Here is a 24,562-nt window from a genome sequence, read left to right on the forward strand (position 1 = left end):
CGGCCTCCCCCCAACTAAGGAGTTGGTCTCGCCCAGCCGGGCCCTGGGCGCGGCGGCGACGGCCGCGTCACTGGCGGGCGGGATCCCTCCGCTCTGGGGAGAGCAGTGCTGGACGGTTGAGTTGGGGTGACTGAGGAAATCCATCCGCGTCGCCGCCGCTGCCGCCTCCGCCGCGGAGGAAGACAGGACCTCCCGCGCTCCTCGAGCGACCCTTCGCAGAATCCCACCGCCACAGGTACTTCCGCTGACAAAAGAAGTCCTCTTCTCCCCCAGCCCCAAATTCCCGTGGGGGAACCTCTCTTCCTTGTGTCGCCCCGGTCTAGCCTCTTGGGAGCGGACGTAGCGCCCCAGACCTCCCCTCCCTTCCTCTGGCTCCGTCGCTCCCAAACCCGGAAGGGGAACTGGGGGGACCCTCAGCCCCAACAATGCGCGCGCTCCCCGCACCGTCAGGGGCATTTTGCCTCACCCCAGACCCCATCCCAGCCTCTCCTGCCTCTTGCTCCTTGAGAAGTTGGGGGGCCGAATTCCGGGCTTCCTCTAGGCCCCGTCCCGCCCCCTTCTCCCCCATCACCACCCTCCCGTTTGCCCCTGGGTAGCACCCCTCGTGTCCTTCCATTTTGCACCCATGCCGGCGTTCGCCTTGCAAAACTCCAGAATCCTCAGAGAGGCAGGCAAGGCCGCGAGGCCACCCTTCCCTTAGCCTCCACCCTTCCCTCGATCTGGGTTCTGTACGTGTTTTCTGGCCGCGTTACCCTAGACCGGAGACCTCGGCTCCCTGTTCCCTCTACTAGCCCTAACCCCAAACCCAGCTCCCGGACGCCCTTATCCCACGTTTAGCTTTCTTTTGGGCAAAATGGAGGTCGTGGGGGCCGGAGGGCCAGGCCCACTGCGCTTCGCAGCGAGGCACCGGCCCGCGCCTTCCAGCTGCCAGATCGGGGACCCTCCCATGTCCCCTCCCCTTCGCCCAGCCAGACCTGCGGAGGCGGTGGCACCCCCATTTTTCCTTGGGGCCCCGGCTGCTGTATGCCCAGGTTCCGGGGGCCGCCGAGGGGTCCTTGGAGGGTGATGGGGACTGAGGGCTGGAAGCGTCGCCCCCGCCCCCGGCGGCTTCCTCCCGGCCTGTTTCCTTCTGCGCCTGGCCTCTGGCGTTGCCGCTCGGTCTGGGCTGCCGGCAGCTGGAAGGAAGGGGCTTTGTCCGGAACTGAGGACGCGGAATGGGAGACTTTGCCCCCCACCGCAACAGGCTCCCCGCTTTTTTGGAGGGGCATCCCCCGGCGCTAGTGTAGAAAGCTGAACTGGCAAGAGGGGAAATGTCAGTGGGGAAGAGGAACGCCCAAGGCCTGGGGGAAGTGGGAGCTGGGTGGGGGACGTCTGGGTCGACAGAGTGCAGCGTGCACGGCTAGATCACACAGGTGTCCGGAGAAGGGGGCAGGACTGCGGGCCCTGGAGCGGAGCCGGCCGGGCCCCTGGGGCCCCGGCGCGGAGCCCGGAGGCTGGGCTCGTGGGGTGCCGAGGGCGCAGGGCCGGGCCGCTTGGGGCCGCCAGCCCGCCCGCCGGCTCGCGTCTGGGAGAGAGCAGCTCCGCGCCTCGGGGCTGGGGACCTCTCCTCGGAGCACTAATTACTCGAGAGCGGCTCCCACGGGCTTTCTGCGGGCGCGCTGGGACGGGCGGCCTCGGCGCTGGAGGGAGCAGCGGCTTGGGGCTGCCTTCCCCGCCACCCTTCCCTCCGCCCGCCAGGGGCGGCTAATGGGGCGCAGCCGGCCCAGGGATTATCCGGGGTGAGCCGTCCCGAACCTATTAGTGCCAATCGGCTTTCCCAAATCCTGTAAACAGCCACCCCGGCTGGTTCTGGGTTGGGGCGGGAGGCTGGGTCGGGCGGGGGCGATGGGGCCGGGGGTGGGGTCACCCACCCTACAGGTCTCTGCCGTGGATGCGGTTGCCTTGGCAACAGGGCTAGGGTGGGGGCACTTCACCAATGAGGTGCTCTCAGTCCGGGTGACGGTTGCCTAGGCAACCCCACGAACAGCCCAGCTTCCCCCTCTGGTCTCTCCCCCACCCCAGTCGAAGCTGGGGGTGTGTGTGGAGGGTGTGCGATGTGTGGGGGTGAATTTAAAGAGGCACCGCCCCTTTTAAAATTAGGTGCTAGGAGGGCGGTGCCTGTGCGGGCCGGGGCGGACGCCAGGTCTGTTTTCCAAGGGACTCTCCCCGCCCCCTCCCCTCCCCCCCGTCGTCCCCCCTTCAGTTCCTGCCGCGGGTGTCCCGCCCGGGCTGCTGTCCGAGGGAGGGGTTTCCCCTGCGCTTCCTCTTGCACTTCCCGCTCCGTTTCCGGGGGGCGGGAGGAAGATTGGGGAAGTCACCTCTTCCTGGGCAACATCCCTCCTGTGCCAAAGACCCAGATTCTGCCTGGCCGACCGCGGCCGCCGCTGCTGTCCCCTCCCCCCAGCCCCACCGGCGCTTACCCCTTCCGGGCCGCTCTTCAACCCCGCCTTTTCCCCCTTCCCCGGCGGCCTTGGGCCTGACGTCAGCCCTGCATCCCCCAGGCCTCGGGCCAGCGGCGAGGAGCTGTCTCCCCCAGCCCCCGTCCCGCGGCCCCCAGCCGCCCCCAACCCCGCCCCACGGGCCCGGCGCCATGAGTGAGCTGGAGCAACTGAGACAGGAGGCTGAGCAGCTCCGGAACCAAATCCGGGTGAGGGCCTGACCGCGGGGCTGGGGAGGCTGAGCCGCCAGGGCCAGGTGGCCTAAATGGACCGGGGTGGTGGTGGGGGGTGGATTCTTGTGTCTGCCGCTACCCTAGTCTCTGTCTCCTCTCCTCCACTCGTCTGTCACCCCTTCCCCTGCCTCCTCCTCCCCCTCTTCTCCTGCCTCTGAGGGGCTCTGCCATCTCTTTCAGGATGCCCGAAAAGCATGTGGGGATTCAACATTGACCCAGGTGAGATGAATCCAGGGCTGAACCTGGGGTTTGGGGAAGGAGCGAGGGTCGGAGGCACCCTGCTTGGTGGGCCCTGCTGCCTGAACCCTTCTGAGCGCTTTCTGCCTCTACCTCCAGATCACAGCTGGGCTGGACCCAGTGGGAAGAATCCAGATGAGAACACGGAGGACCCTCCGTGGGCACCTGGCAAAAATCTATGCCATGCACTGGGGGACAGACTCAAGGTGTGTGTGGGGGGTGGTTGGAGCCGTGTGCTGAGGTGTGTGTGTGTGTGTGTGTGTGTGTGTGTTTGGGGCCGTGTGCTGAGGGGTGTGTTTGCCCTGGGCTGAGTTTGTAGCAGGCCGACTGGGGCAGGGGTTGCAACCTGGCGGATCTGGCGAGATGACCGGCATGCCTGTGTGTTGTTGAGCGTGTTTGGGAAGACAGTGACTCCCAGACAGCCCCAGGGGGTGGGAAGCAGGAGCACACTGGCAGGAACTTCCTGGCCGCTGCTGGGGTCAGCAGGTCTGCTGCTGCAGAGGGCCTCGGTGTCCTGTCTCCAGAGGGAGCTTCCCACCCTGACCCCTCTGCCTCTCCCCTGTCACTTTTCAATAGGCTGCTGGTCAGCGCCTCCCAGGACGGGAAGCTCATCATTTGGGACAGCTATACCACCAACAAGGTAGAGGTGGGGCCTGAGGCCAGATGTCGGGGGGCTGCGGGCCCTGGCTGGCTCCAACCCCTGGCACTGCCCCTTCTCTCCAGGTCCATGCCATCCCTCTGCGCTCCTCCTGGGTCATGACCTGTGCCTATGCGCCCTCAGGGAACTTTGTGGCCTGCGGAGGGCTAGACAACATCTGCTCCATCTACAGCCTCAAGACCCGCGAGGGCAATGTCCGGGTCAGCCGGGAGCTGCCTGGCCATACCGGTGAGAGGGACCTGGCAGGGCTCGGGGGCGCGGTTGCAGGGGGGAGGGGCTGTGCCGCCCACCCTGAGAGCCTCGGCTGACCAGTCCCTTCCCCCAGGGTACCTGTCATGCTGCCGCTTCCTGGATGACAACCAAATTATCACCAGCTCCGGGGACACCACCTGGTGAGGCCCTGCCAGGGCTAGGTAGTTGGGACTCTCCAATACTTCCTGCCTGGAGTGCCCCTGCCTTGGCGTTTAGTATGTAGCGTGTGCCCGGAGCGAGCAGGGGGTCTTCTGAACACTTGGCCTCCCTTTCCTGTGACCTGGTGGCTCCGTGTGCCCCCCTGCTCGCACATTCTCTCAGGGCCGGGCTCGCACGGTTGGGGTGGCGGGGGGTTGCCCTGTATCCCTCTCTGATCGCTTCCTTCTTTCCGTCATGTCTCCAGTGCCCTGTGGGACATTGAGACAGGCCAGCAGACAGTGGGTTTTGCTGGGCACAGTGGAGATGTGATGTCCCTGTCACTGGCCCCCGATGGCCGCACCTTTGTGTCTGGTGCCTGTGACGCCTCTATCAAGCTGTGGGACGTGCGGGATTCCATGTGCCGACAGACCTTCATCGGCCACGAGTCGGACATCAATGCCGTGGCGGTAAGTTCCGGGTGGAGCCAGGCTGGCCCGTCTGCCAGGCTCCCAGCTCTGCTCTACCCTCATCCCGCTCCGGTCCCGTGCCCTGCAGTTCTTCCCCAACGGCTACGCCTTCACCACCGGCTCCGACGACGCCACCTGCCGCCTCTTCGACCTGCGGGCTGACCAGGAGCTGCTCATGTACTCCCACGACAACATCATCTGCGGCATTACCTCTGTTGCCTTCTCCCGCAGCGGCCGGCTGCTGCTCGCCGGCTACGACGACTTCAACTGCAACATCTGGGACGCCATGAAGGGCGACCGTGCAGGTGCGTGCCGGGTGCCAGGAGGCGGGGTGGGTGTTGGGCCCAGGGAGCCTGGGTTCTGACCGTTGTCCCTCACAGGTGTCCTCGCCGGCCACGACAACCGTGTGAGCTGCCTCGGGGTCACTGATGATGGCATGGCTGTGGCCACAGGCTCCTGGGACTCCTTCCTCAAGATCTGGAACTAACAGCTACCGCCCCACTGGGCCCAGGCCAAGAGGGGCCCTGCCCATGCCCACACTACAGACCAGGAGCTTTGGGGCTGGGTACACACCAAGCCTCCCTCCTCGGGCCACGGGGCCTTGGGTCCCTGCTCCCCTACCCAGGTTTGGTTCCTCCCGGGGGCCCCCACTGTGGAGATAAAGATGGGGATAGGATGGGGATAGAGGAGGGGCAGAAAGCCCTCATCCTTTTGCGGCCCTGGGCGTGGGGCCTCGTCCCTCTGGAGGGCCAGAGGCAGGAGGTAGAAACTCCAGGGGCTGGCTTTTTTAAAACTGGTTTTATTTTAATTTTTATTATATTTTCAGTTTTTCCATAAAGGAACCAATTCCAACTCTGTACCTGGTCTCTGCCCTTGTGTCTTTCTCATTCCAGGTCTCTGCTCCCAGGGCAGACCAGTGTATGCATCAGGGGTGCGGTGGGGGTGGTGGGGTGGATACGGGTCCTTAGAAATCGGGACCAGGGAGAAATTCCCACAGGAATTTTTTCAGCTAAAGTCAGGCAGGAGGATCTTCTACGCAACAGGGCCATGCATGCTCCCAAAGACACACAGCCCTGAGTCCGGCTGGCTGACCAGTTGTCCCCGGCCACGGCTCTTTCAGTTCCCAGCGCTTAGCCTTGCCTCATTCCCCAAAGACCCTCTTCCCCAACAAAAGACACATGGCAGAAGGGGAGAACACACACCAAGTTTTATTGGGGGGAAGGGGAGTATTTACAGGGGCGGGTAGAAGAGAGGGGAGTCACACAGGGTGGGGGTAGGGGAGGTTTGGGGTCCGGGGCAGACAAGGGGATACACAACAGCCCCTGCACCCACCCCAACCCAGGGCGGGTGGGAGAGCAGCCGGGGCCCAGGAAGACCCAGGAAGACGGGTGGGGAAGGACGACAGTGGGGTTGGAGCCCCTGGGCTGGGGGGCTCAGGGGCTTGTAAACATTGACCACTCTCAGAAGGGGATGGGGGTGGGAGAGGGCTCCCCCTACACTTCCTCACAGGGTTAAGGCCTCTCCAGGCTCAAGGGCCCCCTAAGTTCAAAGTCTCTTTAGCTGGGGGGAAGGGGAAGGGAGAGACAGGGAAGAGTGTCACCCCCCTCCCCTGCATTGGCTGCGGCAGGGGTGGGGGCGGTTACATTCAGTCACAACAGTATCCCCCCGGACTCCTCTAGCCGCCAAATACTGGCATGAGGAAGGGGGGAGCGGGGGGCCAGCAGCAGCAAGACATTTCCCCCTGGCCCATCACCCCCTTATTGCTTTAGAGAGAATATTGTCTTTTCACGGACGCTAACACTGTTGAAACCAGGGAGAAGCGGGCGGAGGGTGCCCCTCCACCCCGGAGGCCAGCTTTATCCCCCAACACTGACCCAGTTGCCACTTTGGTGCAAAACAAAACAAAAACAAAAACAAAAATGTGGTCTCTCTGGGGATGGATGGGGAAAGAAAACAGGCCACTCCCCATTTCCCCAGGGCAGGAAGGATAAATACATTCATGGAGGGGAGGCAGTGGCAGACTCCTGCCCTAATACTGCGCTCTGAGCAATGAGGTCAATGGGAGAAGTTAAATGAAAAACCCAAAAGAAAAACGTAAAAAAAAAAAAGAAAAGAAAAGAAAACACAAACGCAGACAAACCCAGGTAGGTGATTGGGAATAAGAGTTGGTGAGCGACAGAAGGGCAGCCTACCCCTGACCCAGGAGAGACGACACTTCCATTCCGGACCCCCGCACCTTACCCAACATGAAAAACGCATCGGGGGAGCGGGAAGGGGAGAGGCCACTTGCTCCTCTCCCATTTGGTCAATGGAGGGGTCAGAGCAGAGCTGGGTGGTCCGCAGCCCACGTAGCTGGCTGCAGGCAGGGAACTCCCTCCGAACAGCCCCACACCGCAACCTGAAGCCCCGCGCTGCCCACTCCCTCAGCTTCCTAGGCCCTCCTCTGGCCCCTTTCACAGGAGCGAACAGTCCCGAAGTGGTGCCTCTCTCTCCAGCTCCTGGAGGCACTGCTCCACTCCCACCTCGCGCAGGGTAGAGGCAGAAGGCGCAGCGGGGGCTTGTGGCCCGAAGAATACATTCATGTGGCAAGGCAGGGAGCTGAGGCTTTCAGCTTCATGCCCAGGCCGCCCCCCCCCCCCCAAATGGCAGCAGTGGGGGAAGCCCCTCACCAAGGCCAGAGCGGAACCTCCACCACCCTGACAACCAGATGAGGTTGGCACTGGCTGGCCCTTTCCCCTCTACCTCATCAGCCAGCACAGGACGGAGGCCCGGAGAGCGGAGGCGGCCCGGCCCATTTGTGCAACTCTTCCCCCAAAGCAGCAAAGCCGAGGGGCTACTTTGGCCCCAACCCCGGACGCCTCTGCCACAGTCAGAGCAACAAAGGGAGCCGTTCACAGCGGGTCCGGCTGGCGGGGCTGAGGGGGCCTCGCTGTGCAAACTGCTGGCACCCCAGCTTCCAGTTACCCCAATGGCCCACCATGCGGGGCAGGGAGGGTAAGTGCAGCCTCGGGGGCCAGGCAGGACAGGTCCATGGGGCCCGTGTCCCCACTGCCCCAAAATAACAGTGTGGTTTTTTCTTTCAATCTCCTAACCTTTTTTTCTTTTTTTTTCATTTTCTTTTTCTTAAAAAAAAAACAAAAAACAAAAAGAACAAAAAAATCCCAAAAAACCTCTGTGGACCTTCCATTGTCACCCTCACTGTCCCTAGAGGGGGAAGGGGTGCTTAGAGTCTAGTTTTAAACAATTTTTTCTTGTCTCTCCTAACGTTTTCTTCAGGGTTGCTTAAAATGTTTTTTTTTTTCCCCAAGAGAAAACAAAAACAAAACAAAAACAAAAACAAAAAAAAACAAAAATCAAAAACCCTTCCCCCCCATTCTGTAAAGTGCCTCGTGGTGGGTGAGTTAAGGTGCATCGTGTGGTTTGTAACAAGTGCTGGGGACCCTGCCCCTGCTTCCTCCTACGCTCCCTGTGGGGAGCCTGCAGGCTGGGGACCCAAGGGTCCAAGCCGCTGCTGCTGCCCCTGGCCTACAGCCCAGGGGCTGGTGGGACGGGCTGGTCAGTAGTCATCCACGCTCTCGATCTCACCAGAAGGTCCGTGCAGGGAGTACCCTGAAGCCGGGGAGAAGCTGGGTTTGAGCTCTCCCCAGGCTCCTGGCCCCTGCTGAGTAAAAAGCCGCCTTCGTGGCCACACCCCCGAACTCACCCAAGATGCTAGGATCTGAGTGCAGCATCAGCGCCCGCCTCTTGGCCTTGCTGCCCTCCCCAGGGCCGAGTTTGGTGCTGTGGTTGGTCTGAAAGGCTGTCTGTAGGGAGCCACTGCTCAGCCACGCCTCCTGTGAGGCTCAGAGAGGGAGGCCGGGTCAGCAGGGAGAGGAGAGGAAGCCTCCCCCGACCCACCAGGGGCCCGCGAGGCCTCACCTGCTGCTGCTGCCGCTGCTGGCTGGCTTTCTGCTTGGCCCTCCGCTCTAGGAACTGTTTGGCAAATTCTTTGGCTTCCAGCGTGTCCCCCAAGCAGGAACGGATATAATCGTGGACGTCGTAGGGGGATTCCACCTCCTTGAGGATCGCTACAGCCATGGGCACTGAGGGGCAGGAGGGGGGCTGTCAGGGTCCGCCCGGCACAGGCCCGGAAGCCCCGGCCCCGCCCGGCCCCGGCGCTGTGGCCTGTACCATCCAGGCTGCCCGTGGTGCTCAGCGTGTGCAGCATCTGCTCGCACCACTGGGTGAAGCCGTCCTGGGGCCTGGGGATGCCCTGCAGCAGCTTCAGCAGCTTCTCTTCCTCCTCCGTCTTTTTGCGCACGGGCCGACCCGACAGGTGGCTGTACGAGTCACTGTGTGGGCCGGGGAGGAACGAGAGCCAGGAAATGAGCGGACACCTGCCCCGTCCTTCCAACCCTGGCCCGAGGCCGGACGGGGCGTGCGGGCCCGGGCACCCACCTGAGAGAGGGGCTGCTCCGGCTGTTCTTCAAACCCAGGCTGCGGGCCAGGCTCCCGCCGCTCTTGAGGGTGTCCTCCCAGAGCCCCGGGCCGCCGCTGCCGCCCCCGCTCTTGTCGGGCCCGCCCCACAGCGGCCCGGCCTCAGACACCCACTGGTTCAGGGGGGCCGAGCTCAGGCCCCCAAGCTGCTACAGATGGCAAGAATCAGAGCGGCCCCGATCCGGGGACACACTCTAGAACAACTAAGCGGGGAGGCTCACCGAGGTGGCCCAGTGGGGGCGAGGGGAGGGCCGCCCGGAAGAGAAACGCTTCGGAGTCAGATACGGACCAGGGCTCAGCCTCAAAAGTCAGGGCTATGCGACTCCTCCCACCCCGGGTCACCCTGGGAGCTGACTGCAAGGTTTTCCCCACGGCTCCCAAACCGCTGCTCAGCGGGGGAAGGGCCGGCCTGCTCACCACACGGTGGTTGGGGGCCTGGGCCCGCGACGGCTCCCGGGGCACCGGCTGCTTGTGCAGCTGCCGCTCGCCCTCCAACTGCAGCTCGAGCAGCGTCTTCATGGACAGCCCCTGCTTGGCCAGGCCGGCCCACAGCGGGGGCGGGGAGCTGGGCGCCGGCGGCACGGGGACAGCGGCCACTGCCTGCTGCTGCTGGAGCAGCTTCAGCAGGAGCTCCTGCTGCCGCACCTGGACCAGAGCAGCGCGGTGAGGGCCAGCGGCCTGGCCCCGGGCCCGGGCAGGCGAACACCGGCGCGGGCAGGCGCAGCCGGGCACGCACCTGCTTGCGGCGAAACAGCTCCTCCTCCTCCTGCCGCCGCTTCTGCTCCTCCTGCTGCTGCTGCTGCCGCCGCTTCTCCTCCCGCCGCTTGCGCTCCTCCTCCTCCCGCTTCGCCCTGAGCTCCACTTCTCTGCGCTCTTGGAACTGGCACAGCCAACGAGCTCAGACGGCAGACCCGGGGGCCCCTCCGGCCTTCCCTGCCTCAGCCCGACCCCCGCCACGCGAGGACCGCAGCCCCAGGCCCCAGGAAACCCACTCACTTTGTGTTGCAGCTGGAGTTGTTCTAGAATTGGACCCTGAGTCGAAGAGTTAATTGGTATGTCCCAAAGACTGGCCTCACCGCCTGCAGGAGGCAAGGGCGGCAGCGGGAGGCAGCTCAGGCTCGGCTGGGCTGGAGTGGCCGGAGGGCTCGAGCAGACACCATGTCTGTCACCTCCTCCCCCAGCCCCCGCTCACCCAGGGACTTGGGGCAGGAACAAGCAGGCCACACACCTGACTGTGATGAGGCTGAGGTATGTATGTCCCAGAGGGGGCCCGAATCCGGCACCGACAAGGACCGGTTCATGGTCGGGAGCAGGTTCTGGTCCCCGCCTCTGAGGAGAAAAGCCGCCATTCTCAGAACTCCGAGTTCCTCTTGGGGCTGCCCTGCTCCCCCTGACAAGACCCCGGCCCACGAACCTGGGCGGTTTGAGAGCTTGGAGCTGCTGCAGGAACGCCGCGAGCTGCTGCTGCTGTGGTGGACTCAGGTCCCCCAGAGCCGCCTTCTCCCGGAGCGCGCACTGCGGGAGCTGCCGGCTGCCAACATGGGGACGGGCGTCAGGGGCGAAGGCCACCCAGCCCGGCCCAGCCCGGCCCGACCCAGCCTCCAGGGCCTCCTGGGTGCCCCGTACCTGCCAACCAGCTGCAGGAACTGCTGGTGCTGCAGCTGCTGGTACAAGGCTGCGGCGGCCATCTCCTGCTGCTTCTTCAGCCGCTCCTGGTCCATGTTGCCCTGGGTGAGGGCCAGAGCGCGCCTGTGGCTCTGACCTCCTCTCCCTCCGCACCCCTGCTGCCATCCGTCCGGCCCCAGCCCCGCTCCTGCTTCCCCTCCCCACTCCTCGCCAAGGGGGCCATGCTTACCAGCAGTGGGGGTGGCGAGGGTCCTGGGGCAAAGGGCACGCGACCCCACATCTTGATCACCTCACCCAGGGGCTGGAAGCCCTCATCGCAGCCCCGCTTCACAAGCAGCGCCATGGAAAAATAGCCCGCCTGGAACCACTCTGCCATCTCCTGTGTTGTGAAGGGGCCTGGACCAAGGGAAGGACGACATTGGCCAGAGAGCCGTGCCAGAGAAGCCCTAAACGAGAATGTCAGTGTCCCCTGCCCCCAGCAGCCCCTCCTGCATGGCTCCTACTCCCCACGGGCACCTTGGATCTCCCCCTGGGGGTCCTTGTAGAACCACTTCCGGGCGGCACCATGGCTGAGGGGGAGGGCGGTGGCAGCCGCTGAGTGGCGCAGGCCCTGGGCCTGCATGGCGGCCGTGAACTGCTCCTCCTCCAGGGAGCTGTCCTGCAGGGAGGCCACCAGCTTCTCTGCCTCCTGGGAGACAAAGGAGAGAGTTAAGGCTCAACAGCCCAATCCCCGCAGCATCAGGATGGGCTGCAGCCAAGATCGGGGTGGGGTCGGGAGGTCAGGTTACAATGCGGAGGATCAGATGGGGAAAGCATGGGACAGGGCAGGGACAGACGCAACGATGGCTCTCCGTCCCCGTGCGGCGGGATGCTCAGAGCCTTGAGGTCCCTCACACCTGCTGCAGGTGTTTCAGGCCTTCATCATCCTCCAGATCTCCAGGTGGGCCAGACGGTGAGCCTACCCCAGGACTCAGCGGCAGTCCCCTCACATCATCTAGAAGCAAAGACAGTGGAATGGGGGGCGGGGTCCAGAGAAGAGGAGGAGAGGCTTCCCTATGCACCCTCACCAGGAAAGTGGGACTCCAGTTCTACTCCTTCCTCCCAAGATGCCTCAGGTACCTCCATCCCACCACAAGGAAGAGGAGTGTCCCCCCATGCCCCACTCCGCTACCTTCAGCTGCTGGCAAGTCCTGGTCTGCGGCGTCATCCCCTTCCCCAGTAGCCCCCCAGAGTGGGCCCAAGGTGGGCAGTGGGGAGGGGGAACTGGACTTCTCCTCCTGAGGAGGTAGTGGGGTTAGCTCCTTTCCTCCTGAAAGACACAGGTAATTACCAGAATTCAAAACCAAAGGGCCGAAAGGCCTTAAAAAATGACCTGACACAAACTCCCCCATTTGTGGCCCAAACCTAGATCTCCGAACCTCGAATCCACCCACCTAACTTTGCTCAACTCCTCTAACACCCAGCAAATCAGTACCACAAACTCCATCTTGCAACACTGGACACACCGTACACGTGTCCACGTCACAGCCCCGGGGCCCCCAGACCTACTAAAGCCGCGTTCTTCAGATTCTCCAAAGGATTTGCACGGATCACCTTGATGACGCCGGACTGTGAACTGCCTCCCCGCCTTTCAGGCACGGGCCTGCTCCGTCCCCCCACCCCGCCCCCGCCCAGCCGGCCACACCTGCTCAGGGCCCCTCTGCCCACCTGGCCTGGCTCAAGGCCCTCTCCCTCCTCCCCACCCCACCCCGCAGGCTCACCTGCCTCAGGCCCCCCCTCGTCTAGCCCTTCGGGAGGCTCTTCCTCCTCTTCCTCCAGGCCCTGGAAGTCAAGCTCCTGCTCCTCAGGAATGGGCTCCTTAGGGCCCTTCTGCACAGGGTTAGGGGACACGGTGGGGGAGCAAGAGGCAGAGGATGAACGGGTGGGAGTGAGAGGCCCCCGCCGGGGCAGGCCCCGCCGCCCTCCCGTGGCGCCCTTCCCTGCGTCTCCTCCAGTACCTTGAGAGGCAGGAAGGCCCCCGAGGCATCGAAGGTGCCCATCTCTTCGTCCTCGTCATCCAGGCACCATTCTGGGAGCCCATCCTTGTCTTCCTCGAAGCCGTCAGGCCCCCGGCACCTCCGCAGGTGAGCGCTGCCTCCCCCACCCCGCCCTTCCTCTTCACCACACCCTCCTCGGTCCCCTCGCAAATCAAACTCAAACTTGCGACGCCGGTCCCCGTGTTCCCGCCAGCCAGCAGAGCGGGGGCCGCCATCTGGGCAGGGAAAGACAGAGAAGGAAGGTCAGGATCCCGGTCAAGCCGCCCACCAGGACCTCCCCTCCAGCCCGGGAACCAGCGGCATCTCCAGGTCTGCCCTCCCACGCACCCCACTCCACAACCCTTTCTGTCCCTGCACCGGGCTGCAGGAGCCCACCCTCACATGAAGGCTCTGTCACCCTCTGACCCCACGACACGCATCCGGCCCCAACCTCACCAGGGCTGGCTGAGCGCCAGCGGTCGCCGTCTCGCCGGGGTCCTGCCCCGAGTCTCCAACTGCCCTCCTCCTCCTCCTCTTGCTCCTCCCGAAGAGAACGCCAGTTCTCGCTATCCGAGCGGGCATGCTCCTTCCTCGGGCCAGCCCCTCCCTCCTCAAACCCGGATCGTGCTTGGGGGTGGGGGAAGACACAGTCAGCGCAACGGCAGCCACGGTCCCGGGAGGAGCCCAGCTCCAGGCCCTCCTGTCCCCTCCACCTCCCTCAGGAAGACACCCTCTACTGACACCACCCACTTAAGTCCCACCCCCCACCTCTCAATGACCTCTAGGACCAGGCTATCGCCACTCTCCATACCTCCATCCCTCCTGGCCGACTTCTCAAACCTTCTCTCGCCTCTGCAGAAGGAAAAGGTGTTGGTCAGGACAGGACAGACTCCACCCAGCCCTTCCACGTGCGGCACCTCGGAACCCTCTGTCCGTTCTGCCCCCAGAGGGGTGGGAAGAGGGAGGGCGTTGGGGGGGGGGGTGTCCTAGGGAAATGTCAGGCTTGGGAGGGAGCGTAGGAGGGCACACAGGAAAAGGTCACGGGATAAACAGGTACCAAGAGAATCAGAAGTAAGACGAAAGGGCCGCAGGGAGCCAGTCTGAGGCCAAGAGGAAACTCTATGACCAGGGCTTATTTGGAGGGTCTCCTGCTGCCCTCTAACAACAGAGACCCGAGCCACAGGGCTTCCCTCGGCTCTGCCACTATGCTGCCAGCACCTGTCATCCCAACTCTGGCTACGCTGGATCTCCCGGGGGTTTCGGCCGAAGGCCCCATCGCCTTCTTCAATGCTTCTTTGGTAAAAGCAACTGTCACCACGGCCTCGGCCTGGAGAAGAGACGAGATACATGTGGGAAACCTGCCGGACCACCTCTCTGCACCCTCAAACCACAGGCAGCACCCCCCGGCCCACCCCCAGAACCCCCCTCTACCTCGGCTCCGAGTGCTGCCCCTGCCACGGGAGGTGCCACCTAGGGGGGGACCAGCCCCTTTCCCCATCAGCCTCAGCACAGCCACACTGTTCACTGACAGGGAGAAGTTTCTCTGAGGAGGGAGCCAGGGGTGGGAGTGAGGACCCAGACACCCGCCCCCCTCACCCCTGCCCAGAACAAGCCCCACTGCCTACCTCCCCAGCTCCAGCTCCGGGAGGCCCCTCTGCAGGGGAAGACCCAGCGCCCGGCCGGCCCTGCCCCGGCCCTGCCCCGGCCCCGCCCCGGCCCCGCCCCACCTGCTCCTCCTCGGTCAGCGGCTCTAGCGCCAGCGGCTGCTGCGGCTCCTCCTGTAGCACCGCAGCAAACTCCCTGTCCTGCAGCTCATCCGGCACCTGTCAGCGGGGACAGGAGAGCTGGGATCCCACCGGTTCCCAGGCCCTCTCCACCCACTCAGACCAATCAGGCAGCTGGGCCACACGCCCCCCACCCGTCTCCCCGCACCTTGTTCTCCTTGACGTAGAGCGCCAGCATCTCCTCTCGCCCGTAGCGGTAGTCAGCCAGCTTGTACTTGGGCATGGCGGGGGAGGGGGGCGGGGAGGCCACGCTGCCACCACTGGAAAGCGCTCTCAACCTACGAAAGGAACACAGGGAAGGAAAGAGACAGGAGTCTGAGCAACCCTATTTTTTCTGGCTTCTCCAGACCATCCACAGCGTGCCGAACTCACCACTCAGGCCCAAAATTGAGGGTCTCTGCTGCCATTATGGAGGTGGGCGTGTCCTCGAGGTCAGAGAGGCTGGAGGAGCGGGGACCTGGCACGTTCACTCTCCAAACACCTGCGGAGGCACACGGACACTAGGCCTGAGAGACCGCACACGCGGAGCACCACGACAGAATCAACTACAGCCTCCCACACGGACTCTGAAAGGACTCACCTAAGCCAGCCACGTGCCACACACCATGAGTTACGCGAACTGTCACGAGGAGGGAAGACCTGGCAGAGAGGAGGGGCGAGGGCGGCTAGAGCCCCTTCCGGCTTTGGCAGTCTTCAGAGGTCGCCTCCCTCTGCCCCAGACTCACTTGGCAGCCTTGCCCACAGGAAGCAGGTAGGGCCGGGCCCAGGCTCTCCTCAGGCAGGGGCCAATGCTGGAATGAACCAAGGTCCCCAAGCTACAGGATGATGATCTGACTGCAGTGGCGCCCGAGGAGGGAGCTTCACATCCAGGAAAGATCCTTACCGAAAGGTGAGGAAACAGAGCTGGCGTTAAACCAATGGGCCAGATGGGCCCCCCACTTCTGGCCCTCCGTCCTGCTTAATGGGGAGATCTACTGATGCTGGAAACTTCAAGCTGTCCAGCGCAGAGAACTACAGCCCCAGCTCCTCCTCTGTCCCCCACATTAGGCCTCAAGAGCAGTCAACTCCCTCAGCAGAGCTGAGCGAGACACGGGACTCAGCACCCTCCCTGGGCGGCGCGGCATTCGGGAAAGGGCTGGTGGAGGCATGCGGGCACGCTCAACACAAGAACAAAACACAAACAAGCCAGCAAACCAAAAACCCATCAGAAGCCAGATATTCGAAAGACAAAAAACATCAGTTATGAAAAAAAATTTACAGATCAAGTTTGGGAGCAAACCTATTTCCCTTCTGAAAGAACTCAGGACTGCTTGTTTGGTGGCTAGAATCCAGGGATTTAATGTCGGGAGGAAAGCCAGAAGAAGAGGAGTGATGGCGGGGAGACCCTATTCCAAGGCCAAAGACAGGGCACGCGGAAGGCTGAGGGCAGGTAAGTCTGGCCAGTGACCGCCTCGGTCGGGCTGGTTTACCCAACAGCAATCAACACCCAGACCCTTCCCACAATTCAGGAAGAGCCCATCACAACTACTAAGAACCAAGATGGGAAGGCTCTTTTTTTTTTCTTTTTCTAAATATTTTATTTATTCGACAGAGAGAGAGATCATAAGCAGGCAGAGAGACAGGCACAGAGGGAGAGAGAGAATCAGGCTTCCAGCTAAATAGAGAGCCAGATGCGGGGCTCAGTCCCAGGACCCTGAGATCATAACCTGGGCCAAAGGCAGAGGCTTAACCCACTGAGCCACCCAGGTGCCCCTGAGAAAAGAAGATTCTTATGCTATAAACTAAGAAAGAGCTCCCCTTACCATAAAGTAGAAATGAGGTCGATAGAAGCAGTGGCAGTGGCAGTGATCTGTCCCTCTAAGGAACGGCTCTGAGGAGGCAGCTCATCCCTGGCGGTTCCAAGCGAGGACAGGTGGGCAAGGTCTCAGGGAGCTGCACGGGGGCTTCCCTCACTGGCTGGTGGGGAGGCTGGACCCCAGGGCCTCCACGGTTTCCATCAAGTCCACGACTCCACACAACTCTGGCAAGAAAGGAGGAGCGGATTCTTCCCACTCTCACTTACAGCTGCACACGGAAAGATGCAGGAAAATGCCCCGACAGAGGCAGGACCCGGTCCCAGAATCCCAGCAGGAAATGCGGCTCTGGAGAGCATCTGGAACGGGGGGACCTCCCCCGGTGCGGACTTTGCTTCAAAGCAGTCCCAAGTGGCCACTGCTGGTGACGGACAACCCCATAGCATAGGTGGCCGTCAGGAGACTCATCTGCTGCATCTCCCTTTCACTGGACTGAGGCAGGCCTCCCGGACGACAGAGCGGGGTTCATTCTTCCCATGCTAACACCCCTGCTTCATTCGACCCATGAATCAACCTTGAAGACATTATGCGACAGGAAACCACGAAGTCACAAAAGAAAAATACCACAGGACTCCTTTCATGAGCAATTCCTGAAGAATCCAGTTTAGAAGCAAAGAGAATGACCGGGTCGGGGCTGGGGTGGGTGAGGAGAGCCGGGAGCTGCTCAGTAAAATGGGTGCTGAGTTTTGGCCTGAAGGGGGCAAATGAAGCTGCTCCAGAGCCTGACCGTGGTGACAGCTGCACAACGCGAACAAACTTGACCTCACAGAGCCGGACACTCAGAAACTCGGCTGAAAACTCAATTAAATGGTATATTTAACCACCATTTAAAAAAAGGTTTAGGAAAAAAAAAAAAAAAATTGGGGAATAGCTACTGCATATCTAAGTCTTCCTCACCCGAAGGAAAACACCCCATACCCCTTCAAGCAAACCTCAGGAAAGACTGTTCTGAGCTTCTTGCAGCTCATTCCAGAAGAGCCACTTCTTCAAGGGGAAGATGGGGGATAGAAGAGCCCTGTGGGTGTGGAAGGCTGCTCCGGGGACAGGGGACCACTCACCCTCCCTCCCTTCCAGGGAGTGGCCACGGCAGCTCTCCTGGACTCTCTCCGCTCCTGGCCTTCGCCTTTCCGTCCCGGCTGGAAGGAGCAAACCGAGGAGGAGTGGCTCCCGGTGTGAGAAGCAGGGCAACTGCGGAAGCAAGGAAAAGGCAGTCAGGGCAGAGGAAGCCGAGGGGCAGCTGGAGAAAAAAAAGTCGCGTCTCCAGGTAAGCCTCGCCACCAAGTCCTGGCAGCTGATGGCCGCCGGCCGCTCCCCAAACTGCGGAAAGTGGGGCCAAGCAGCTCCCGAGCTGCCCCACGGTGCCCAGCCCTGCAGACCCGAGGGAGTCTTCTCCAGGTTTCCTCCAAGCCAGGGGTTCTCAATGGGGGAGAGGGGCTGTGCTCCCCAGGGGACACGTGGCAGTATCTGCAGGTGGCTTTGGTGGGCACGGCCGGAAGGTGCTACTGGCGTCTAACGGGCGAAGGGTGGGCACGCTGCTACACTGGCCAGAACACAGAGGGCGGCAGCTGGCCCAACACAGCAACACATTGCCAAGGTTGAGGGCCCTTCCGCCGCATCACCAGCACCGGTAAAGCCTCCTTGCTGTTTGGGAAGAACGAAGACAAGAGAGCAACCGATTCGAGGTCGGTCTCCCCGCTGAAGACCAAGCAAGGAAACCGTTTCCTAATTACACGATCCCATGAGAGACAGCTGAAATCCTGCCAGGAGGGAAATCCTCAAGAAGAGATTTAAAACGTTCTGCTAAGTTTCTCGACCACAAACTCTCAAAGCCAACTGTTTGGGTCCCTGGCCGGGACAGGGAGCAGACAGCACTGGGCACAGCACCCTTTCCGGGCTTCCTCTTCTAAGGATTTCCTCAGACTCCTTCCAGCTTACCTGCCACCCTGTGGTCCTACCTTCTCTCTGCCTCACCTCCCTACTCGAGCTCCCTCTGTCCCTGCCTGCCCTGTCTTCCTTCTCAGGCCTCAGTACTGCCTCTGTAAAAGCTCCTTCTCCTGGCATTGGAATTATTGCTATTAAAAGGCTGCCCCCTGCTGGAGTTGAGACGAGAGGACACATACTGCTCCAGGGTGCTCAGAACAGGCTGGCACAACAGGAGGGAAGCCTGTTCTCTGGGGTTCAGAACTCTCAGAAGAAAAAGATGCAAAGAATAGGCAGTCCTAGGACATGCTAAGTTAACGTTATTTCCTCATTCCATCACCCCTAAAATTAGCCCCATTCCAGAGCAACGTGCCTTGGCACAAAGAGGTACCACTATTAACAGAAGTGGAGTCCCAAATTCCCCAACATCTGAGCAACCAGCAAACCGCCCAGTTCCGAGCCTGTTGGGAGAGGACTCCGCCCTTTCTCAGGATAGAAAGATTCTCCAGGCTTAGGAAGGGGTACAACCGTGTACCCCCCGCCTGGTCAGTTAGCACAGCTCTCTACTTCTCTGAGCCATCACGAGAAGTAACACCCGTTGGCGTGTCTACTGGTTAAGTTTTCAAAGCGCTTTCACACTTTACCTCACTTGATCCCTTCTGCCTACTTGCCCAGTCTTGGGACCCAGCCAGGGAAAACAAGGGAGGGAGGATGCAGCTGCCCCCACAGGGGACCCCATGTTCCTAGACACTATTTGAGACTGGAGAAGGGGTAGTTTTAAGCCACTTTAAATTTCTCCTTAGAATTTTTTAAAAATCTTTCACATAGCAACCTCTCTTCCCTTTCTCTGTTCCGAAGTGGGGCTGCTTTTTCTATTCCCAACTCCAACCACACACAAGGGCACACAGCGGTCCCTGGATTCATCAGATCACATAACTAACTTGTCCCCTGGCTAAAAAAAAGGCAGGCCAGAGGTCTAGGAACACAACTCACTTGACTGTCATCACCATATGGGACCCTTCCGGCTTCTGGTCCTCGGGCCATGGCAGCAACACCAAGCCCAGATTTGTTTCAGCCCTTCCCCATTACACAGAAGACCTACAACTAGGAAATAAAACTGGAGCTGGGTGAGAGATTGGTGGTCTGGGGCTGCACAGGGAAAAAAGTACAGGGGAGCGATCCGGAGGGCAAACTTCCACATCAGGAGTGGCAAAGGAACCAGCCTGTTGGTATCCATGGGGCTTGGGATGAAGAGACCGGGGGTTGGGGGGCGCCAAGGTACAACTGGCATTGTCAGCTGGGAGGGACAGTGGAGAGAGGTGTGCAGGGTGCGTTCTGGCTAAGCAGCAGTAAGAAGCAAGAGGGGAGTGAGCCTGGGGTGAGTGGAGGAAGAAATAAGAGGCCGGCAATAGACTTAGCATCTCCCAGGGCTGGAGCCCTACGAAAGACCAGACCAGGAAGCTTACTGGGAATTGTGGTAATGACTGGGTAAGAGATGCAAGATGAGGGTCTCTTTCAAGTTAACTTGGGGAGGGGGGGTGCAAAGTGTGAGGGGCCGTGGCCGGGGAGCTGCTGCATCAGAGGCGCTGGGCTGGGAAGAGCCTGGCCTGGAGACAGGAAAAGACTAAGGTGTTAGAAACGGCCGGGCAACAAGGAGGAAGGAGACCCCAATGACCAAGCACTAATGTCGCCCGTCGAAAGGAAATTTAGCTGAAGACCCAGCGGAGGTGCTTCGGTGAAGAGGCAAGGCTTCCACGTTGGCCAAAGTCATGGAACGCCTGGACTCCAAGACCCGCAGGGCCCAGCTAATTCCGACAAGAGCCCAGAGACACACTGGGGAAGTCTCCCGGGAGTGCCGGGCATTAGGGTCGGGGGGCCCCCGGGCGGGCCCGCCGGAGGATGCGGGTGGACGGGAGGGGGCCGGGCAGGGCTGCCGAGGGGCCGGAGGGCGACCGTTAGGAGCGCGGGGGTGGGAAGGAGGCGGGCCGCCCGGGAGGACAGCGTGCCCTTCAGGGAGGGGGCGCCAGGTGCGCGGGGCGAGGGGCGACGGCGGCCGCCCACCCGGAGGGGGCCGGCCTCCCTCGGGGCCGCGCCGGGGAGGGGCCGGCGGGAGGGCGGACGCACCGGGCGGCGGCGGCAGCGGCCTGGGCAGAGACGCGGGAGGGTCCGTGCCGGCGGCCCGCGCTCTCGCTCTGACTCTCGCAGGCTCGGCGCGGCCGCCTCGGCGTCGGGGGCGGGCCTGCCCCGGGCCCGGCGGCGGGCCGGGGTCCGCAGGGCCGCCGAGCGCTTACCGCGGCGGGCGGCGCGAGGCTCCGGTGCCGGGGCGTTGGCGGCGCGCGCGGCGGGCCAGGGGGCGGCGGCGGCGACGGCAGCGGCAGCGGCGGCGGGGGAGGGGGCGCTGGCGCTCCCGCGGCGGCCGCTCCTCTCTGTTTGTGTTTGTAGCAAGATGGCTGCCCGCCTCGCACCACGTGACGCGGCCGCGGGGCCGCCCCCTCCGCCGCCGCCGCTGCTGCAGCCGCCGCCGCGGCCGCCCCCTCCGCCGCTCCGGTCCCCAGCGACCCGCACGGCCTCGCGCCCGCCCCGCCTGCCCAGTGGGGAGCCTGGACGCCCGCCGCCCCCGACCGCCCCCACCCCCCGGCAGGTGACCTGAGGCCTGGCTCGTCACGTGACGCAGGGCCTGCAGCTGGCCAGGGGGGTCGGGAGGAGGTTCCCCCCCCCCCGGGGCGCTCCCCGGTTGCCCCCCGTCTCTTTCGCGGCACGTGACATGCGACCGTCGCGACGGAGACCGCCGCAGGTGGCATCGCAGGGCTTTCCTTGCCAGTCGGCTTCCTCCAGGAAGCCCGCCTGGGTTGAAGGAGATAACATATAATCCAGAGCTGCATTCATCAGACGTCCTGGGATATGTGAAATAAGTGAGGAACTAATGATTTCGAAACTGTCCGAGGCAGCCCTGGCTGCTGAGACCCATTCCGTCCGGCTCCGCCACCGACTAACTTCTAGACCCCGACGGGGGAGAGTCAGGTGTTAATGCTGTTCTCCGCCCCACCCCACCCCCCATCTCCACTCCTCTCCCTTCCCCAAGTGCTGAATTAAAATAGGTGAATATGAAAGGCTGTTAAAAGAGATAAATTATTATGCAAATGTAAGTAGATTGGCACCTTCTTTGTTTAAAAAGGGGCGTTTCAAGAAAGACTTTTTTAAAATCCCTAAACTTTTTAGGATCAAAGTTGTTATTTTTTTCCTCTGTGTATTTCCACCTTTTTTTTTTTGCGGGATGGGGGTTGGGGATAGTTATTCCAGAATGTATACCTCACTTTCCAGCTTCCTAAAACAGCTGTTAGCAAACACAATGTAATCCTTCTCAGGACCGGGAAAGGTAAAGTCAGACTGGGAACTGGAGTCCCTTGGGTTGTGCCATATTGGAGCACAGACCTCAGGAGCTTCCAGAAGGCCCTTTGTTCCTGCACCTAGTGTTCCCCAGGCTTCTAGGCACTTACAGTTTTAGTGTCTGTTTTTTTTCCCCCCCAGTTCCCTTCACATTCCTGCAGTCAGGATTTCTATCTTAATGCTACCAGTCTCACTGTTTGCTGGAAGATGGCAGTTGTTTAAAGCAAGGGTTCCTGTGCGGGTTTCATTCATTACTACCTGTGGCCTTGAAAATAATCTCTTCCGTCTCTTGAATGTATGGTAAAACATTTAACATAGTACTTGGCACAGGGCAAGGGCTCCACAAATGTTAGCTGACAGGGGCTTCTGGTTCCAGCAGGGTGGACAGTAATAGATTGTTAACACTGTATAAAAATGTATCAATAGGTGGCTCAGTGGGTTAAGCCTCTGCCTTCCGCTCAGGTCATGATCTCAGGGTTCTGGGATTGAGTCCTGCATTGGGCTCTCTGCTCGGCAGGGAGCCTGCTTCCCCCCTCTCTCTACCTGCCTCTCTGCCTGCTTGTGATTTCTCTCTGTGTGTCAAATAAATAAAATCTTTTTTTTTTTAAATGAGTATGCCTAATATTTTATAAATAAATAAATAAATAAATAAAAATGTATCAATAGAACCCAGGCTTGAGTGAGAATTCTTCACCTAAAGTTCATAAATGTAGGACAGTTTTTTGTTACTCAAAAACTTGTTGCTGCTTTTTGTTTGTTTTTTAACTTTTCTAGATTGTGCCCTAGGCGATTCAAGTTCCCAAGCAGCCTAGCTAATCTCTGAATGAGTAAGGTTTTAGCATGTTTCAATTGTTAATTATCAAATGCCAGATTGCAAATTTTGGTGGAGAAATGGTATAGGAGAAGCGGGGAGACCTCTGCGGAATGCTGTCTGTAGGAGATGATGGGGGCCTATGCTGAGCTACACGGAAGGCATTTGGGTAGGTGTAGGAAAAGCATGGGTCTGCTTTACAGTAGCCGCAATCCAACTGATTGGAGAAGAGTTCGTGGATTGCTAGCTGGATAAGAAGGGAAGTGGAAATTCAACTGAGGGCTTTGAATGCCACCATAGCACCCATTAGTAGGTGGCAAGGAGCACATGCTGGACTCCAGGGTACAAGATTGGAGTGATCAGGGGCGCCTGATCAGCCTCTGCCTCTGACTCAGGTCATGATCTCGGGATCCTGGGATCGCGAGTCCCCCATTGGGCTCTCTGCTCAACGGGGAGCCTGCTTCCTCCTTTCCCTCTGCCTGCCTACTTGTGATTTCTCTCATCCTGTCAAATAAATAAAATAATAATAATAAAAGAAAAAAGACTGATCACCAAGGGTTCCTTATGTTCCAACTTGTGACCCTGGCCAGGTAATCTCCCCCAACTGTAAAACTGGGAAACATGTTGCAGCTCCCCTGTTGCTGAAGACACTGTGGAAGGTAAATCTGTTCAGTGCCCTCTTTGAGAATGGAAACTGAAATCAGAACTGTGCATCTCCCATACAAAATGAAAAAGAGAATTACCAAAAAATCATGTAGACCTAAAATATTTTTGTTTATTCAGGTGTTAGGCTGTAAAATGTCTTGGTCTTTGTTGCTTTAAATTGGCATGTTTTGGGGGCACCTGGATGGCTCAGTCAGTTAAGTATCTGTCTTCAGCTCAGGTCATGGTCCCCGGGATCCTGGGATCAAGTCCTGTGTATGGCTCCCTGCTCAGCCGGGGAGTCTGTTTTTCCCTCAGGATGCTGCTCCCCGTGCGTGGGCACACTCTCTATCTCTGTTGCTCTCCCTTAAATAAGTAAAATATAAATAAATTAATAAATAAATAGGCACGTTCTTGAACTACAAAAAGAAACTGGTTAGGTGATTAATGGAGGTGAAAGGGAGGTCTCAAGTCTAAATGGCCAAGCTCTGCCTTTTTTTCCTATTGGCAGAGTCCTCTGTGGTATTTGTCTTCAATGAAATGCAAAAAGATTAGGGCCCTCTTAATGTCAAATCAGTTTATTATAGTGCCTGACTTCACCCACCTAAATCATGAACCTTTATATTCATCTGGATGTCAAAGTTTAGAGAACATATTTCAGATCTCATGAAAAGACACATATACTGAGTAAAGGAGTGATAGTTCGGTTTTTTTTTTTTTTTTGAAAAAAAAATTTTTTTTTAAGATTTTATTTATTTGACAGAGAGAGAGATCACAAGTAGGCAGAGAGGCAGGCAGAGAGAGAGGAGGAAGCAGGCTCCCTGCAGAGCAGAGAGCCCCGATGTGGGGCTGGATCCCAGGACCCTGAGATCATGACCTGAGCCAAAGGCAGAGGCTTTAACCCACTGAGCCACCCAGGCACCCCTTTTGTAAATTTTTTTAAAGAATTTGTTTATTGGGGCGCCTGGGTAGCTCAGTTAAGCATCTGCCTTCAGCTCAGATCATCATCATACGGTTCCTGGATCTGAGCCCCACTGGGGTCCCTGCTCAGCAAGGAATCTGCTTCTCCCTCTCCCTCTGCCTCTCCCCCTGGGTCCTGCCATCTCTTTCTCTTTAAAAAAAAAATTTTTTTTTAATTTAAAAAAATTATTTATTTGCAACAGAGAGAGAACACAAGCAGGGGAAGAGGGGCAGAGGAAGAGGAAGAGGCGGACTCCCCACTGAGCAGGAAGCCTCACATGGGGCTCCAACCCAGCACCCCAGGATCATGACCTGTGCCAAAGGCAGACACTTAACCAACTGAGCCACCCAGAAGCCCCTGGAGTAATAGCTCATAGACTGTGTTTATTGTTAATTACTAGACAAAATGGGCCTCAACATGAATTTATTGCAAGAGTTACTTTCTGCCATGAGCCAAGTTTTTGGTCTACCAAACCTAACAGCTTGTCAAGTCATCAATGACCTGCATGTTGCTGAATCCGCTGGTCCGTTATCTTATGTGGCCTGTCTGTGGTGTCTGTCACAGCTGGTCACTCCCTCCTCCAGGAAATGCTTTCTTCACCGAGTTTCCAGGACACCATACTCCC

General features: G+C 59.9%; 2 protein-coding genes across 5 annotated transcripts; one reads left to right on the forward strand and one right to left on the reverse strand.

The window, feature by feature from the left end:
* Positions 1 to 92: 92 nt before the first annotated feature.
* GNB2 (G protein subunit beta 2) lies at positions 93 to 5,321 on the forward strand. Its single transcript, XM_059153951.1, has 10 exons — positions 93 to 235; positions 2,541 to 2,686; positions 2,891 to 2,929; positions 3,047 to 3,153; positions 3,524 to 3,587; positions 3,671 to 3,833; positions 3,931 to 3,997; positions 4,261 to 4,462; positions 4,551 to 4,767; positions 4,843 to 5,321. Exons 2-10 carry the CDS (start codon positions 2,630 to 2,632, stop codon positions 4,947 to 4,949), a joined length of 1,023 nt encoding a protein of 340 aa, XP_059009934.1. The 5' UTR covers positions 93 to 235; positions 2,541 to 2,629; the 3' UTR covers positions 4,950 to 5,321.
* Positions 5,322 to 5,654: 333 nt separating this feature from the next.
* On the reverse strand, positions 5,655 to 20,642 carry GIGYF1 (GRB10 interacting GYF protein 1). 4 transcript variants are annotated; one of them, XM_059153946.1, is made up of 29 exons: positions 20,428 to 20,641; positions 17,275 to 17,404; positions 16,166 to 16,383; positions 15,089 to 15,241; positions 14,944 to 15,002; positions 14,736 to 14,844; positions 14,512 to 14,641; positions 14,307 to 14,402; positions 14,011 to 14,122; positions 13,798 to 13,906; positions 13,391 to 13,431; positions 13,036 to 13,206; positions 12,562 to 12,815; positions 12,325 to 12,433; positions 11,736 to 11,873; positions 11,461 to 11,558; positions 11,081 to 11,252; positions 10,794 to 10,960; positions 10,565 to 10,665; positions 10,353 to 10,469; positions 10,167 to 10,267; positions 9,935 to 10,017; positions 9,675 to 9,818; positions 9,356 to 9,583; positions 8,900 to 9,087; positions 8,633 to 8,793; positions 8,381 to 8,544; positions 8,166 to 8,295; positions 5,655 to 8,071 (listed from the first exon to the last, which is right to left on the reverse strand). In XM_059153946.1, the coding sequence occupies exons 6-29, from the start codon at positions 14,768 to 14,770 to the stop codon at positions 8,019 to 8,021; spliced, it is 3,102 nt and encodes a 1,033-aa protein (XP_059009929.1). In that variant the 5' UTR covers positions 14,771 to 14,844; positions 14,944 to 15,002; positions 15,089 to 15,241; positions 16,166 to 16,383; positions 17,275 to 17,404; positions 20,428 to 20,641; the 3' UTR covers positions 5,655 to 8,018. The 4 variants fall into 4 exon arrangements, with proteins under 4 accessions (XP_059009929.1, XP_059009928.1, XP_059009927.1 ...); XM_059153945.1 differs by having other exon boundaries at positions 5,655 to 8,295; positions 10,565 to 10,650; positions 20,428 to 20,642; XM_059153944.1 differs by having other exon boundaries at positions 5,655 to 8,295; positions 8,900 to 9,084; positions 20,428 to 20,642.
* Between the last annotated feature and the right edge of the window lie 3,920 nt (positions 20,643 to 24,562).

Source organism: Mustela lutreola, chromosome 17 (assembly GCF_030435805.1).
Source record: "Mustela lutreola isolate mMusLut2 chromosome 17, mMusLut2.pri, whole genome shotgun sequence".
In the NCBI taxonomy this organism is placed as follows: Eukaryota; Metazoa; Chordata; class Mammalia; order Carnivora; family Mustelidae; genus Mustela; species Mustela lutreola.